Raw genomic sequence first — 17500 nt, forward strand, 5'->3', positions numbered from 1 at the left:
CTCACCTGGTGGCAGGACTCTGGCCTTCACGCTGTTCTTGGCTGATTTGACGACCTCCTTGAGGATCCTCCTCTCAGATTCTCCCACCAGAGACACGGAGCGTCCGGACTTCCCGGCTCTGGCTGTGCGACCCACCCGATGGACGTAGTGCTTCGGTGTGGACGGCATGGTGAAGTTTATCACCTGAGAGACAGACAGGACACAGAGAGGGAGACGGGGACATTGTTCTTATGTGTCAACAATTAAAGACAAAGCTTCACTCTCTCGTCTAGTTCTGGCATTTTCAGGATAAAAAAAATAATGGCAGTTTTAACCAGAAAAAGGCTCTTTTTTAAAATGTTGATTAATTTGGGGATTAATTAGGCGCTTTCACACCGGAGTACTTTTCCCAGTATAGTTCCGATAGTTCTTGAAATGTTGCGTTCACACCAAAAAAATACTAGAACTTAGTTCATGAGAACCTTTTCACCCCCTTTTCAGTCCCTAGAGAGCAGGGACTTTCGTGGGAGAACAAGGTTCCCATGTCTGATTGGCTGGGCGAATTGCAAACCACGCCCCGTAAAACTCGGAAAAGTTTTGTGAAGCCGCCATTTTATTTGCTGGCATTAGCATTATTAGCATTAGCATTATTAGCATTAGCATAGCGCAGAAACGCAGAGAGACTAACTTATGGCAACACAAAATAAAACATGGGAGCGGTGGAGATGAGGAGGTGTCGGCGTTCTGGCGATTTACTTGGAAGGCTTCAGTAGAAGCTGCTGGGAGTCCCAGCAGCTTCTACTGAAGCCTTCCCCAACTCCGGGGACTTCCGGCCGGGGACTCCGGGTGGCAGTATACGCCGTGAAGTGGTTTGCGGCCTGCCAGTAAACCCAAAGCAGAAGAAGTGACATCAGCGGCTTCATTTGCCTAATCCTCCCTCAGGAACTTATTCCGGTGTGAACGCGATCTGCTCTTTAGTGAAGTTATTCTCTCTCCGTTGGTGTGCGGGGCTAATGCTAATGCTAATAATGCTAATGCCAGCAAATACAATGGCGGCTTCACAAAACTGTTCCGAGTTTTACGGGCCGTGGTTTGCAATTCGCCCAGCCAATCAGAAACTAACTTCACAGAACTAAAAGTATGCTTTAAAAAAGGTTTAATGAGATGATGGAATCAAAGCTGAACTGTATAAAAAGGCACGCATGCTGAAAACCCAACCCCAGCAGGGGGTCTGGGGGGATTCTCCCCCAGGAGATTTTTAGAAATACTAACATATAAACTACGCATTCTGGTACACTCTAAGAAAATAAATAAATCTATTATTACCCGACATTTTAATAATATTTTATGCCATTGTTTGTTTTTCCCTTAGTTCTGACAGCTCCTCACAGAGAGAGAGCAAAGAGGAGTCTGTGTGAAGTACTTTGTGGGTGAGGGGAGATAGCCCCCATTGCTCTGTGACCTGTCAGTCATCAGACCGGGGGTCATATTTCATTATGTGTTCATCTGTATCTGAAGTCGTAACCATGGATGTATAAAGAAGAGTTCTACTGCTAAGTTATTCTCCGTGGGGACTTCCGGCAACAATCTTGATTCTGATTGGCCAGAAGACTCGAAGAAACATCAGCAAAGATGTTTTATTGAGAAGATGATCACTACGGGACAGAAGCTTTCAAAGCCGTTTATGGTTTATGGTCTTCCAGTCCAACGCCGACTGCATGCACAGCGTTGGAACATCAGGCCTTCAAAATAAAAATACTCGCATCTGCGACCCACTCGAAACGGGTTGAGAACAACTGCACGACACTCTCTGAGCTGCCAACAGACCGAAATGCAGCTCTGGGTGTCTTCACTAAGGATGTAACGATATATCGAATATCGCGATAAAGAAATGTCTCAATACCGTCGTGAGACTGACAAAATATACCGCGATAAAAAAAACCTTTATTTAATCAGACGGTCCCATTGAGATCATCAATCTCTTTTTCAAGGGAGTCCTGTCCAACATGGCAGCAAGTAGGTTACAACATGAACATAAAACAACAGAACATCGTATTTACAGGGCTACATGTACATACTAGGGATGCCAGCGATTATTCGAATATTCGCTCCAGTCTCCATAATCGAATATTATTTTTAAAAATCGATTTTATTTATATATATTATTTTTTTTAACGTTTTTTTAATAATCGATTATTATTCGCCAGGGCTGCCGAATAATCGATTTTGATCATGGTCAGTTTCTGGCAACCCTAGTACATACCTAGAGACATGGACAAGTACCAACAGGATATTATATCTCTGTCAATACGCCTCACCTTCTTAGCAAACACTGTATTGTGTTTGAAGTGGTGGAGAGACGATGCAGTTTGACCCACTGCTGTCGCCCATGGCCAAAGCATGTCTCTCTGTCCCAGCAACACCAGTACCAAGCGAGAGAGCTGTTTCCACAGCAGGGGGTTTTGCAAACGCCCAAACATCCCAGCTTCTACCTGGAAATGTGGACGTGCTCATATTCCTAAAAGATAACCTTGATGACGCTGAGCGAGTGAGTGAGAGTCGAGTTACTTGAAAAGCTAAAGTGAAACTTGAGTTATTCTATTGCAGGGTCTGATTATTATATTGTTGACACTTTAAAATACTACTATCCTATAAAATGCTGTAAGAATCAGATTTATTATTTAATAAAGAAAAAAAATTCAAGTAAAAAAAAAAAATTCATATTTGTTTCCCTTTATTTTTCAATATCGCGATAAATATCGTACCGTGGACTTTTTAACGCGATATTATCGTGAGTTTTTGGTATCGTTACATCCCTAGTCTTCACCGTAGAGAAACTAAAAGGAAGAGACTCACCGTTTTCACTCCATCGATATCCAGACCTCGAGCTGCCACGTCTGTCGCCACCAAGATATCAATCTGATCGTCTTTAAACCGCCTGGAGAACGAGAGAACCAACACACAGTTACACAGCTTTCCAAGTTAACGAAGTGAAACATTAATATCTGCCCTGCGGCTCAGATCTGAAGTTTAACGTGTTCCTCCGCCTGTCGCCAAGACTCAGGACAATAGGAACGTCTTCTGTAATCCTGCCGACAAAACGTAAATATGACCTCTTCGGTGGAGGTAACTAATCCACAGGTAACTAACAGGCAGGTAAACCACGACACTATAAACAAATGAACTAAACCAATCCACAGGTGACTAATCGACAGGTAACTGTTCCACAGGTAACTAACAGACAGATAACTGTTCCACAGGTAACCGACAGACAGGTAACTGTTCCACAGGTAACTAACAGACAGACAGGTAACTGTTCCACAGGTTACCGACAGACAGGTAACTGTTCCACAGGTTACCGACAGACAGACAGGTAACTGTTCCACAGGTAACCGACAGACAGGTAACTGTTCCACAGGTTACCGACAGACAGGTAACTGTTCCACAGGTTACCGACAGACAGACAGGTAACTGTTCCACAGGTTACCGACAGACAGACAGGTAACTGTTCCACAGGTAACCGACAGACAGACAGGTAACTGTTCCACAGGTTACCGACAGACAGGTAACTGTTCCACAGGTAACCGACAGACAGACAGGTAACTGTTCCACAGGTAACTAACAGACAGGTAACTGTTCCACAGGTAACTAACAGACAGATAACTGTTCCACAGGTAACCGACAGACAGACAGGTAACTGTTCCACAGGTAACTAACAGACAGGTAACTGTTCCACAGGTAACCGACAGACAGGTAACTGTTCCACAGGTTACCGACAGACAGGTAACTGTTCCACAGGTTACCGACAGACAGGTAACTGTTCCACAGGTTACCGACAGACAGACAGGTAACTGTTCCACAGGTAACCGACAGACAGGTAACTGTTCCACAGGTAACCGACAGACAGGTAACTGTTCCACAGGTAACCGACAGACAGGTAACTGTTCCACAGGTTACCGACAGACAGGTAACTGTTCCACAGGTTACCGACAGACAGACAGGTAACTGTTCCACAGGTAACCGACAGACAGGTAACTGTTCCACAGGTTACCGACAGACAGACAGGTAACTGTTCCACAGGTTACCGACAGACAGACAGGTAACTGTTCCACAGGTTACCGACAGACAGGTAACTGTTCCACAGGTAACCGACAGACAGGTAACTGTTCCACAGGTAACCGACAGACAGGTAACTGTTCCACAGGTTACCGACAGACAGGTAACTGTTCCACAGGTTACCGACAGACAGGTAACTGTTCCACAGGTTACCGACAGACAGGTAACTGTTCCACAGGTAACCGACAGACAGACAGGTAACTGTTCCACAGGTAACTAACAGACAGGTAACTGTTCCACAGGTAACTAACAGACAGGTAACTGTTCCACAGGTAACCGACAGACAGGTAACTGTTCCACAGGTAACTAACAGACAGACAGGTAACTGTTCCACAGGTTACCGACAGACAGGTAACTGTTCCACAGGTAACCGACAGACAGACAGGTAACTGTTCCACAGGTAACTAACAGACAGGTAACTGTTCCACAGGTAACTAACAGACAGGTAACTGTTCCACAGGTTACCGACAGACAGACAGGTAACTGTTCCACAGGTAACCGACAGACAGGTAACTGTTCCACAGGTTACCGACAGACAGGTAACTGTTCCACAGGTAACCGACAGACAGGTAACTGTTCCACAGGTAACCGACAGACAGACAGGTAACTGTTCCACAGGTTACCGACAGACAGACAGGTAACTGTTCCACAGGTTACCGACAGACAGACAGGTAACTGTTCCACAGGTAACCGACAGACAGGTAACTGTTCCACAGGTTACCGACAGACAGACAGGTAACTGTTCCACAGGTTACCGACAGACAGACAGGTAACTGTTCCACAGGTAACTAACAGACAGACAGGTAACTGTTCCACAGGTAACCGACAGACAGGTAACTGATCCACAGGTAACCGACAGACAGGTAACTGTTCCACAGGTTACCGACAGACAGGTAACTGATCCACAGGTAACCGACAGACAGGTAACTGTTCCACAGGTAACCGACAGACAGGTAACTGTTCCACAGGTAACCGACAGACAGGTAACTGTTCCACAGGTAACCGACAGACAGGTAACTGTTCCACAGGTAACCGACAGACAGGTAACTGTTCCACAGAGTAGGTACAGGTATTAGGTTCAGCTGAGGTGAGGTACAGGTGAGGTTCAGGTACAGGTGAGGTTCAGGTACAGGTGAGGTTCAGGTACCTGAGGTTCTCCAGCCTCTGGTTCTGGCTCAGTTCTCCGTGCAGTTCTCCCACCTTCAGGCCCATCAGGCCCAGCAGGATGTGCAGTCTGTGCGCCTGCTTCCTGGTCTGAGTGAAGCACATCACGTGGTCCTGGAAGGTGCGCGTGAGCAGGGCTGAAACACACAGGTGAGTACTCAGGTACAAGTACTGAGGTACAAGTACTGAGGTAGGAGTACTGAGGTACGAGTACTGAGGTACGAGTACAGTGTCAGTACTGCAGTATTCTCAGTATTATGAGTACCCACCAGCCACCACAGCCTCTCGGTCTCCTTCTCTGTTTTGTCGGATTCGGACGAACTCTTGTCTCAGAAACGGAGCGACGTCAGTGTTGCTGTTAACGAAGATCCTGATTGGCTTATTCAGCGAGACCGCCGCCAGCTCTTTCACCTGGAAAGAGAAGTCACATGACTCACTGAAACACAGGTCACATGACACAGAAACACCTGGAGACACAGGTCACATGACACAGAAACAGGTAACATGACACACAGAAACAGGTAACATGACACACAGAAACAGGTAACATGACACACAGAAACAGGTAACATGACACACAGAAACAGGTAACATGACACACAGAAACAGGTAACATGACACACAGAAACAGGTAACATGACACACAGAAACAGGTCACATGACTCACAGAAACAGGTCACATGACACACAGAAACAGGTCACATGACTCACAGAGCATCACATGACTCACCTCCTCGGTCATGGTGGCGGAGAACAGCATGGTCTGGCGGTTGTGAGCACACAGTCGGATGATTTCCTTCATCTGCTCCTCGAAGTACTCGTCCAGCATTCTGAGAACCCGGAGAACCGACAGGTGAGTTCCACGCTGCACAGGTAGAGGAGGCGGAGCTTTCATTTCAGGGGGAGAGGCTTACCTGTCGGCCTCGTCCAGGATCAGGATCTCGATGTGACTCAGCTCAAAGGTGGGCGTGTTGTGCAGATGGTCGATCAGACGCCCAGGTGTAGCGATCAGAATATCTGGCCCCGCCCTCAGAGCCGCCTCCTGGGACTTCAGGTCCAGCCCACCTGCACACAGAACTCACCTGGTCAGAACCAGAGGACTCACCAGAACCAGAGGACTCACCAGAACCAGAGGACTCACCGGGTCAGAACCAGAGGAACTCACCTGGTCAGAACCAGAGGACTCACCTGGTCAGAACCAGAGGACTCACCGGGTTAGAACCAGAGGAACTCACCTGGTCAGAACCAGAGGAACTCACCTGGTCAGAACCAGAGGGACTCACCTGGTCAGAACCAGAGGACTCACCGGGTCAGAACCAGAGAAACTCACCGGGTCAGAACCAGAGAAACTCACCGGGTCTGAACCAGAGGAACTCACCTGGTCAGAACCAGAGGACTCACCTGGTCAGAACCAGAGGAACTCACCTGGTCAGAACCAGAGGACTCACCGGGTTAGAACCAGAGGAACTCACCTGGTCAGAACCAGAGGAACTCACCTGGTCAGAACCAGAGGGACTCACCTGGTCAGAACCAGAGGACTCACCGGGTCAGAACCAGAGAAACTCACCGGGTCAGAACCAGAGAAACTCACCGGGTCTGAACCAGAGGAACTCACCTGGTCAGAACCAGAGGACTCACCTGGTCAGAACCAGAGGAACTCACCTGGTCAGAACCAGAGGACTCACCTGGTCAGAACCAGAGGAACTCACCTGGTCAGAACCAGAGGGACTCACCGGGTCAGAACCAGAGGACTCACCTGGTCAGAACCAGAGGGACTCACCTGGTCAGAACCAGAGGACTCACCGGGTCAGAACCAGAGAACTCACCGGGTCAGAACCAGAGGACTCACCTGATCAGAACCAGAGGACTCACCTGGTTAGAACCAGAGGAACTCACCTGGTCAGAACCAGAGGACTCACCTGGTCAGAACCAGAGGAACTCACCTGGTCAGAACCAGAGGACTCACCTGGTCAGAACCAGAGGAACTCACCTGGTCAGAACCAGAGGACTCACCTGGTCAGAACCAGAGGACTCACTGGGTTAGAACCAGAGGAACTCACCTGGTCAGAACCAGAGGAACTCACCTGGTCAGAACCAGAGGACTCACCTGGTCAGAACCAGAGGAACTCACCTGGTCAGAACCAGAGGACTCACCTGGTCAGAACCAGGGGAACTCACCTGGTCAGACCCAGAGGGACTCACCTGGTCAGAACCAGAGAAACTCACCGGGTCAGAACCAGAGGACTCACCTGGTCAGAACCAGAGGACTCACCTGGTTAGAACCAGAGGAACTCACTGGGTCAGAACCAGAGGAACTCACCTGGTCAGAACCAGAGGACTCACCTGGTCAGAACCAGAGGACTCACCTGGTCAGAACCAGAGGACTCACCGGGTCAGAACCAGAGGACTCACCGGGTCAGAACCAGAGGACTCACCTGGTCAGAACCAGAGGAACTCACCTGGTCAGAACCAGAGGACTCACCTGGTCAGAACCAGGGGAACTCACCTGGTCAGACCCAGAGGGACTCACCTGGTCAGAACCAGAGAAACTCACCGGGTCAGAACCAGAGGACTCACCTGGTCAGAACCAGAGGACTCACCTGGTCAGAACCAGAGGACTCACCTGGTTAGAACCAGAGGAACTCACCTGGTCAGAACCAGAGGAACTCACCTGGTCAGAACCAGAGGACTCACCTGGTCAGAACCAGAGGAACTCACCGGGTCAGAACCAGAGGACCCACCTGGTCAGAACCAGAGGACTCACCTGGTCAGAACCAGAGGACTCACTTGCACCAGCACCCCACTCCAAACCTTACTCTCATATTGGAAGAAGACATTCAGTATTTTCCCAACAATAATCGTTATATTTTTTCCTTCTCTTACAACTAGTTCTCTTGTTATGTTGTTTATGTTCGCACCACCAGACTCCACCGCTCTGAACTGGATTCTGATCAAAACAAATAAAATAATAAATAAAAGAGTAACGAACCGACGGCCAGGCAGGTGGTGATGGAGCTGAACTGGGCCAGCTGCCGGGCCACAGAGTGGACCTGGATCCCCAGCTCTCTGGTGGGAACCAGAATCAGGACCCGGGTCACCTGGGACGTCCTGGGCTTATAGATCAGGCGCTCCAACACGGGCAGGACGAAGGCCGCCGTCTTTCCTGCGGAGAGACAAAGTACCGTGTTCGCTGTTATTAACCCTCTGCACTCTCGCGGGAATATCTCCCCAACGAAGCGAACTAAAAGGTCCCTGTTATCCTGTGTTTCATCAATATATCCCAGGTCTCAGGTATATCCAGAGCCTGTCTCTGATTTGCTGAAACACCAAACAGACCATTGCAGCATTACCCATAATCCCCTCTGTTTCAGCCCTGTTTCCAAAGTGCTGATTCTCTGATCAGCTCGTTTTCAGACAGGTTTTTATAGAAATGGATCAAAAAGAGAGAGAATCTTTGTTCCTGAAACTTTCAGAGTCTCTTTCCACAGAGGGGACACATGTTGATGTAGAAGAGACATGGAGAAGAGGGGACACATGTTGATGTAGAAGAGACATGAAGAAGAGGGGACACATGTTGATGTAGAAGAGACATGAAGAAGAGGGGACACATGTTGATGTAGAAGAGACATGGAAGAAGAGGGGACACATGTTGATGTAGAAGAGACATGGAGAAGAGGGGACACATGTTGATGTAGAAGAGACATGAAGAAGAGGGGACACATGTTGATGTAGAAGAGACATGAAGCAGAGGGGACACATGTTGATGTAGAAGAGACATGAAGAAGAGGGGACACATGTTGATGTAGAAGAGACATGAAGAAGAGGGGACACATGTTGATGTAGAAGAGACATGAAGAAGAGGGGACACATGTTGATGTAGAAGAGACATGGAGAAGAGGGGACACATGTTGATGTAGAAGAGACATGGAAGAAGAGGGGACACGTGTTGATGTAGAAGAGACACGAAGAAGAGGGGACACATGTTGATGTAGAAGAGACATGGAGAAGAGGGGACACATGTTGATGTAGAAGAGACATGAAGAAGAGGGGACACATGTTGATGTAGAAGAGACATGAAGAAGAGGGGACACATGTTGATGTAGAAGAGACATGAAGAAGAGGGGACACATGTTGATGTAGAAGAGACATGAAGAAGAGGGGACACATGTTGATGTAGAAGAGACATGAAGAAGAGGGGACACATGTTGATGTAGAAGAGACATGAAGAAGAGGGGACACATGTTGATGTAGAAGAGACATGGAGAAGAGGGGACACATGTTGATGTAGAAGAGACAGTAAGACGAGGGGACACACGTTGATGTAGAAGAAGAGACATGAAGAAGAGGGGACACATGTTGATGTAGAAGAGAAATGAAGAAGAGGGGACACATGTTGATGTAGAAGAGACATGAGAAGAGGGGACACATGGTTGATGTAGAAGAGACATGAGAGAAGAGGGGACACATGTTGATGTAGAAGAGACATGAAGAAGAGGGGACACATGTTGATGTAGAAGAGAACTGAAGAAGAGGGGACAATGTTGATGTAGAAGAGAAATGGAGAAGAGGGGACACATGTTGATGTAGAAGAGACATGGAAGAAGAGGGGACACATGTTGATGTAGAAGAGACATGAGGAAGAGGGGACACATGTTGATGTAGAAGAGACATGGAGAAGAGGGGGACACATGTTGATGTAGAAGAGGACATGGAGAAGAGGGGACACATGTTGATGTAGAAGAGACATGAAGAAGAGGGGACACATGTTGATGTAGAAGAGACATGAAGAAGAGGGGACACATGTTGATGTAGAAGAGACATGAAGAAGAGGGGACACATGTTGATGTAGAAGAGACATGGAGGAGAGGGGACACATGTTGATGTAGAAGAGACATGAAGAAGAGACGACACATGTTGATGTAGAAGAGACATGAAGAAGAGGGGACACGTGTTGATGAGGGGACACATGTTGATGTAGAAGAGACATGAAGAAGAGGGAACACATGTTGATGTAGAAGAGACATGGAGGAGAGGGGACACATGTTGATGTAGAAGAGACATGGAGGAGAGGGGACACATGTTGATGTAGAAGAGACATGAAGAAGAGACGACACATGTTGATGTAGAAGAGACATGAAGAAGAGGGGACACATGTTGATGTAGAAGAGACATGAAGAAGAGGGGGACACATGTTGATGTAGAAGAGACATGAAGAAGAGGGACACATGTTGATGTAGAAGAGACATGAAGAAGAGGGGACACATGTTGATGTAGAAGAGACATGAGAAGAGGGGACACATGTTGATGTAGAAGAGACATGAAGAAGAGGGGACACATGTTGATGTAGAAGAGACATGGAAGAAGAGGGGACACATGTTGATGTAGAAGAGACATGAAGAAGAGGGGACACATGTTGATGTAGAAGAGACATGAAGAAGAGGGGACACATGTTGATGTAGAAGAGACATGAAGAAGAGGGGACACATGTTGATGTAGAAGAGACATGGAGAAGAGGGACACATGTTGATGTAGAAGAGACATGAAGAAGAGGGGACACATGTTGATGTAGAAGAGACATGAAGAAGAGGGGACACATGTTGATGTAGAAGAGACATGGAGAAGAGGGGACACATGTTGATGTAGAAGAGACATGAAGAAGAGGGACACATGTTGATGTAGAAGAGACATGAAGAAGAGGGGACACATGTTGATGTAGAAGAGACATGAAGAGAGGGGACACATGTTGATGTAGAAGAGACATGAAGAAGAGGGGACACATGTTGATGTAGAAGAGACATGAAGAAGAGGGGACACATGTTGATGTAGAAGAGACATGAAGAAGAGGGGACACATGTTGATGTAGAAGAGACATGAAGAAGAGGGGACACATGTTGATGTAGAAGAGACATGGAGGAAGAGGGGACACATGTTGATGTAGAAGAGACATGGAGAAGAGGGGACACATGTTGATGTAGAAGAGACATGAAGAAGAGGGGACACATGTTGATGTAGAAGAGACATGAAGAAGAGGGGACACATGTTGATGTAGAAGAGACATGAGAAGAGGGGACACATGTTGATGTAGAAGAGACATGAGGAGAGGGGACACATGTTGATGTAGAAGAGACATGAAGAAGAGGGGACACATGTTGATGTAGAAGAGACATGGAGGAAGAGGGGACACATGTTGATGTAGAAGAGACATGGAGGAGAGGGGACACATGTTGATGTAGAAGAGACATGAAGAAGAGGGGACACGTGTTGATGTAGAAGAGACATGAAGAAGAGGGGACACATGTTGATGTAGAAGAGACATGAAGAAGAGGGGACACATGTTGATGTAGAAGAGACATGGAGGAGAGGGGACACATGTTGATGTAGAAGAGACATGAAGAAGAGGGGACACATGTTGATGTAGAAGAGACATGAAGAAGAGGGGACACATGTTGATGTAGAAGAGACATGGAGGAGAGGGGACACATGTTGATGTAGAAGAGACATGAAGAAGAGACGACACGTGTTGATGTAGAAGAGACATGAAGGAGAGGGGACACGTGTTGATGTAGAAGAGACATGAAGAAGAGAGGACACATGTTGATGTAGAAGAGACATGAAGGAGAGGGGACACGTGTTGATGTAGAAGAGACATGAAGAAGAGGGGACACATGTTGATGTAGAAGAGACATGAAGAAGAGGGGACACATGTTGATGTAGAAGAGACATGAAGAAGAGGGGACACATGTTGATGTAGAAGAGACATGAAGAAGAGGGGACACATGTTGATGTAGAAGAGACATGGAGGAGAGGGGACACATGTTGATGTAGAAGAGACATGGAGAAGAGGGGACATGTGTGATGTAGAAGAGACATGAAGAAGAGGGGACACATGTTGATGTAGAAGAGACATGAAGAAGAGGGGACACATGTTGATGTAGAAGAGACATGAAGAAGAGGGGACACATGTTGATGTAGAAGAGACATGGAGGAGAGGGGACACATGTTGATGTAGAAGAGACATGAAGAAGAGGGGACACATGTTGATGTAGAAGAGACATGGAGGAGAGGGGACACATGTTGATGTAGAAGAGACATGGAGAAGAGGGGACACGTGTTGATGTAGAAGAGACATGAAGAAGAGGGGACACATGTTGATGTAGAAGAGACATGAAGAAGAGGGGACACATGTTGATGTAGAAGAGACATGAAGAAGAGGGGACACATGTTGATGTAGAAGAGACATGAAGAAGAGGGGACACATGTTGATGTAGAAGAGACATGGAGAAGAGGGGACACATGTTGATGTAGAAGAGACATGAAGAAGAGGGGACACATGTTGATGTAGAAGAGACATGGAAGAAGAGGGGACACATGTTGATGTAGAAGAGACATGAAGAAGAGGGGACACATGTTGATGTAGAAGAGACATGAAGAAGAGGGGACACATGTTGATGTAGAAGAGACATGAAGAAGAGGGGACACATGTTGATGTAGAAGAGACATGGAGGAGAGGGGACACATGTTGATGTAGAAGAGACATGGAGGAGAGGGGACACGTGTTGATGATGGCAGTGAGTGTTACCTGTCCCAGTAGCAGCGCAGGCACACAGGTCTCGCCCCAGCAGACCCACCGGGACGCAGGCCTGCTGGATGGGGGTGGGTAGTTTGAATCCCAGAGCAGTGATGGCCTGCAGGGGGCGAGAGAGGGTCAGGTGAGGTCTGAAAGGCTCCTTGCTTCACAGCTGCTCCATGTGTAACAACAACAACAACAACAACAGACAGACCTCAAGACACATGAACAACAAACAACTCCTTTGCAAACAAGGACTGCATGGTGCGTTCAGGGGCGACTCGTAACTCTCAGATTCTCAGGCTGTTGCACCAGCGAGTCATCTTTGGCTGTCTTGCAATAGTGCACGTGTAAAATAAATCCTGAATTTAGTGCACATGTAAAGGCTCCTTGAATATAGTGCACGTGGCTCCTTGAATGTAGTGCACATGGAAAAGGTTCCTTGAATATAGTGCACGTGGCTCCTTGAATATAGTGCACATGGAAAAGGCTCCTTGAATATAGTGCACGTGGCTCCTTGAATATAGTGCACGTGTAAAGGCTCCTTGAATATAGTGCACGTGTAAAGGGCTCAGTGAATATAGTGCACGTGTAAAGGCACCTTGAATATAGTGCACGTGTGAAAGGCTCCTTGAATATAGTGCACGTGTAAATGCTCCTTGAATACAGTGCACGTGTAAAGGCACCTTGAATATAGTGCACGTGTAAAAGGCTCATTGAATATAGTGCACGTGTAAAGGCTCCTTGAATATAGTGCACGTGTAAAGGCTCATTGAATATAGTGCACGTGTAAAGGCTCATTGAATATAGTGCACGTGTAAAGGCTCCTTGAATATAGTGCACGTGGAAAAGGCTCCTTGAATATAGTGCACGTGGCTCCTTGAATATAGTGCACGTGTAAAGGCTCCTTGAATATAGTGCACGTGTAAAGGGCTCATTGAATATAGTGCACGTGTAAAAGGCTCCTTGAATATAGTGCACGTGTAAAGGCTCATTGAATATAGTGCACGTGTAAAGGCTCATTGAATATAGTGCACGTGTAAAGGCTCATTGAATATAGTGCACGTGTAAAGGCTCCTTGAATATAGTGCACGTGGCTCCTTGAATATAGTGCACGTGTAAAGGCTCCTTGAATATAGTGCACGTGTAAAGGGCTCATTGAATATAGTGCACGTGTAAAAGGCTCCTTGAATATAGTGCACGTGTAAAGGCTCATTGAATATAGTGCACGTGTAAAGGCTCATTGAATATAGTGCACGTGTAAAGGCTCCTTGAATATAGTGCACGTGTAAAGGCTCCTTGAATATAGTGCACGTGGCTCCTTGAATATAGTGCACGTGTAAAGGCTCCTTGAATATAGTGCACGTGTAAAGGGCTCAGTGAATATAGTGCACGTGTAAAAGGCTCCTTGAATATAGTGCACGTGTAAAGGCTCCTTGAATATAGTGCACGTGTAAAGGCTCATTGAATATAGTGCACATGTAAAAGGCTCCTTGAATATAGTGCACGTGGCTCCTTGAATATAGTGCACATGGAAAAGGCTCCTTGAATATAGTGCACATGGCTCCTTGAATATAGTGCACGTGTAAAGGCTCCTTGAATATAGTGCACGTGTAAAGGGCTCAGTGAATATAGTGCACGTGTAAAAGGCTCCTTGAATATAGTGCACGTGTAAAGGCTCATTGAATATAGTGCACGTGTAAATGCTCCTTGAATACAGTGCCCGTGTAAAGGCACCTTGAATATAGTGCACGTGTAAAAGGCACCTTGAATATAGTGCACGTGTAAAAGGCTCATTGAATATAGTGCACGTGTGAAAGGCTCCTTGAATATAGTGCACGTGTAAAAGGCTCCTTGAATATAGTGCACGTGTAAAAGGCTCCTTGAATATAGTGCACGTGTGAAAGGCTCCTGAATGTCGTGCATGTTTTAGTGCACGTGTACAATGTCCCAGAATGCAGTGCACGCGACTCACCTTCAGGATTGGTCGGGACAGGTTCATGTCTTCGAAGGTCAGCGAATCGTCGAACTTCGAGGCGTCTTCAGAGTAAGACTGTGGCGCCTGAAAACACAACAGCTGTTAGCATGGTACGTGCAAACCTCACCTGACCCCCCCATCATCATCTTCCTCACCGGCTCCTCCTCCATCTTCCTCTTCCTCCCCCGGCGCTCTTTGTCTCTCAGGGTGTCTGACAGGAAACAGGAAGTCATCAATAAATAATATGTTACATTGGATTGGAGTGCTCAAAGAGCTCAAAGACGCTTTACGTGCAGAAACAGAACATTGTGTTCATGTTAGAATAAATATCATTTCTCCAGTCTTTATTTTTAGTTTGTTGTTTTTGATTGACTGAATATCTGGAAACTAGGGGCAACGGTTCACAGAAGTCACGGTTCGGTACGGGTTCGGTTCAACAAGGACAAGCAAAACAAAAGTCCCAAATGCATTTTTTTTGTTGCTGTTATTTATTTTTAACAGTAGTGCAAGTTTAGAACTCTAACATTTGGAATCAGTAACTGTATTACACAGTTAAAAACAAACCACACACACACACACACACACCACACACCACACACACACACACACACACACACACACACACACACACCACACACACACACACACACACACACACACACACACAGCCATATTATCTATAATGGCTGATGTCAAACTAAAAGGTTAAATAAGCTGAACAAGTAAAAAGTGTCTTGAAAATATTAAAATAAATAATAAGAAAGTGTTTGAATCACGATCAATAAAAGGCGATACAGAACTATAAAATAAATACAATGATAAATATAAAACAAAATAAAATCTGTCCCTTCAGGAGCAAAGTCTAACATGTGTAATTAACGTGTGAGTGTGTGAGGCCACTGTGCCTAAATAAAGGTACTCGAGCTTTGCTCTATTTTCAAGTCGTTCTTCAGAAAGATGAGTTTGTCTACGTTGTCAGAGTGAGGGCGGATCTGTTGGCGGTAACTATGGTTACCTGCCGTCGAGCGACAGACTTTTTTCCCACTCGTAAAAAAAGGCGTATTCGCCGTGTGACTGCATGTGCCGAACCGTGCCGGTACGGGACGAATACGGATACCGGCCCCCCCCCACTGGAAACTGATCGATTGTTTAGATCGGGGGGGGGGCCAAACCTTTCCACATACAGAAGAATAAACGAATGTCTGCGCCGCTCACTAGCAGAGGGAGAGTGCTCATACGTTCAGTTATAATCAAAAGTAGGTACATGACTCTGGTTCATGTGGTAAGGAAGACATCTGATCATTAACACGTCCACTTCCTGTTCAACTCACTAACCTGATTTGGTCAGAATCATCTCATCGCTTGAATCAAACTCATCCTCATCATCCGCGACATCTTCATCCTCCTCTCCGGCAGCAGGCTTCACATCTTCCTCCTCCTCCTCTTCATCATCTGCGTTCTCCTCCTGGTTCTTCTCTGCAGAACCTTCAGCAGCGTCACCGTCAGCCACTTTCTCCTAGAGAACAAAACACACATCCGACCTCAAGCACAGGAAGTGGAACCTGAACATGTAAACGGGGCCCGATTCCAAACCGCCCCCTACACCCTCCCCTCCGTCATGTGAGGGACTGCGGACGGAAAGTAGCTCATAGCTTTAAGTGGTCATTAATGTGCTATCAGTCCTTCACCTGCTGCTCTACCTGACCGACTAACACTGTGTGTGTGTGTGTGTGTGTGTGTGTGTGTGTGTGTGTGTGTGTGTGTGTGTGTGTGTGTGTCCGTCAGGAAACTCTGGCCGTTTCTCAATCTCAAGAATTCTGGCTTCCAAGCCAATATTTCAAGGATGCTACGTCATCGAGTGCCGCCGAAGGACTGTTCCAATCTCCAGCATACTTGGAATTCCACCGAGGCCGCGTCCTTGGTTCTGCTGGGTTCCACCTTGTTCTCTAAGCAGATACAAAGGGTTCTGCTGGGTTCCACCTTGTTCTATAAGCAGATACAAAGGGTTCTGCTGGGTTCCACCTTATTCTCTAAGGAGATACAAAGGGTTCTGCTGGGTTCCACCTTGTTCTCTAAGGAGATACAAAGGGTTCTGCTGGGTTCCACCTTGTTCTCTAAGCAGATACAAAGGGTTCTGCTGGGTTCCACCTTATTCTATACGCAGATACAAAGGGTTCTGCTGGGTTCTACCTTGTTCTATAAGCAGATAATAGGGTTCTGCTGGGTTCTACCTTGTTCTATACGCAGATACAAATGGTTCTGCTGGGTTCCACCTTATTCTATACGCAGATACAAAGGGTTCTGCTGGGTTCTACCTTGTTCTCTAAGGAGATACAAAGGGTTCTGCTGGGTTCTAATGTGTGTGTAGGTCTTAATGTGTGTGTAGGTCTTAATATGTGTGTAGGTCTTAATGTGTGTGTGAGTCTTAATGTGTGTGTAGGTCTGCTGATTGTGGATATATGTCTTGCCGCTCGGCATTGTGGGAAACGGTGCCTCGATCTCTCCGGACACACAGAGACGTGACCTCACCTCAGCTTTCCTCTTCTTCCTGATCTTGTCTATCTTCTGGTCCAGAGTCGTGGCGGTTCTCTGCAAACACAGAACCGAGTTAGAGACGAGAACATTATTATATCAAGATCACAACATGAGAACTCAACAAAACGCTGCCAGAGAACACATCGAGAAACACCGGGTTC

General features: G+C 46.8%; 1 protein-coding gene across 1 annotated transcript in view; it reads right to left on the reverse strand.

The window, feature by feature from the left end:
• Positions 1 to 3: 3 nt before the first annotated feature.
• The window catches only part of ddx27 (DEAD (Asp-Glu-Ala-Asp) box polypeptide 27), a gene marked incomplete at its 3' end in the record, with an annotated part of 22407 nt that continues 4910 nt past the window's right edge, over positions 4 to 17500 (reverse strand). The window contains exons 3-14 of the mRNA XM_034077855.2: positions 17334 to 17393; positions 16140 to 16320; positions 14960 to 15015; positions 14802 to 14888; positions 12839 to 12944; positions 8249 to 8422; positions 6174 to 6324; positions 5990 to 6089; positions 5529 to 5670; positions 5243 to 5396; positions 2836 to 2917; positions 4 to 183 (exon numbers count right to left, since the gene is read on the reverse strand). Of these exons, the coding sequence (XP_033933746.1) occupies positions 4 to 183; positions 2836 to 2917; positions 5243 to 5396; positions 5529 to 5670; positions 5990 to 6089; positions 6174 to 6324; positions 8249 to 8422; positions 12839 to 12944; positions 14802 to 14888; positions 14960 to 15015; positions 16140 to 16320; positions 17334 to 17393 (1473 nt within the window). The remainder of the gene's footprint in view (positions 184 to 2835; positions 2918 to 5242; positions 5397 to 5528; positions 5671 to 5989; positions 6090 to 6173; positions 6325 to 8248; positions 8423 to 12838; positions 12945 to 14801; positions 14889 to 14959; positions 15016 to 16139; positions 16321 to 17333; positions 17394 to 17500) is intronic.

This window comes from Pseudochaenichthys georgianus, unplaced genomic scaffold (genome assembly GCF_902827115.2).
Source record: "Pseudochaenichthys georgianus unplaced genomic scaffold, fPseGeo1.2 scaffold_2034_arrow_ctg1, whole genome shotgun sequence".
Lineage (NCBI taxonomy): Eukaryota > Metazoa > Chordata > Actinopteri > Perciformes > Channichthyidae > Pseudochaenichthys > Pseudochaenichthys georgianus.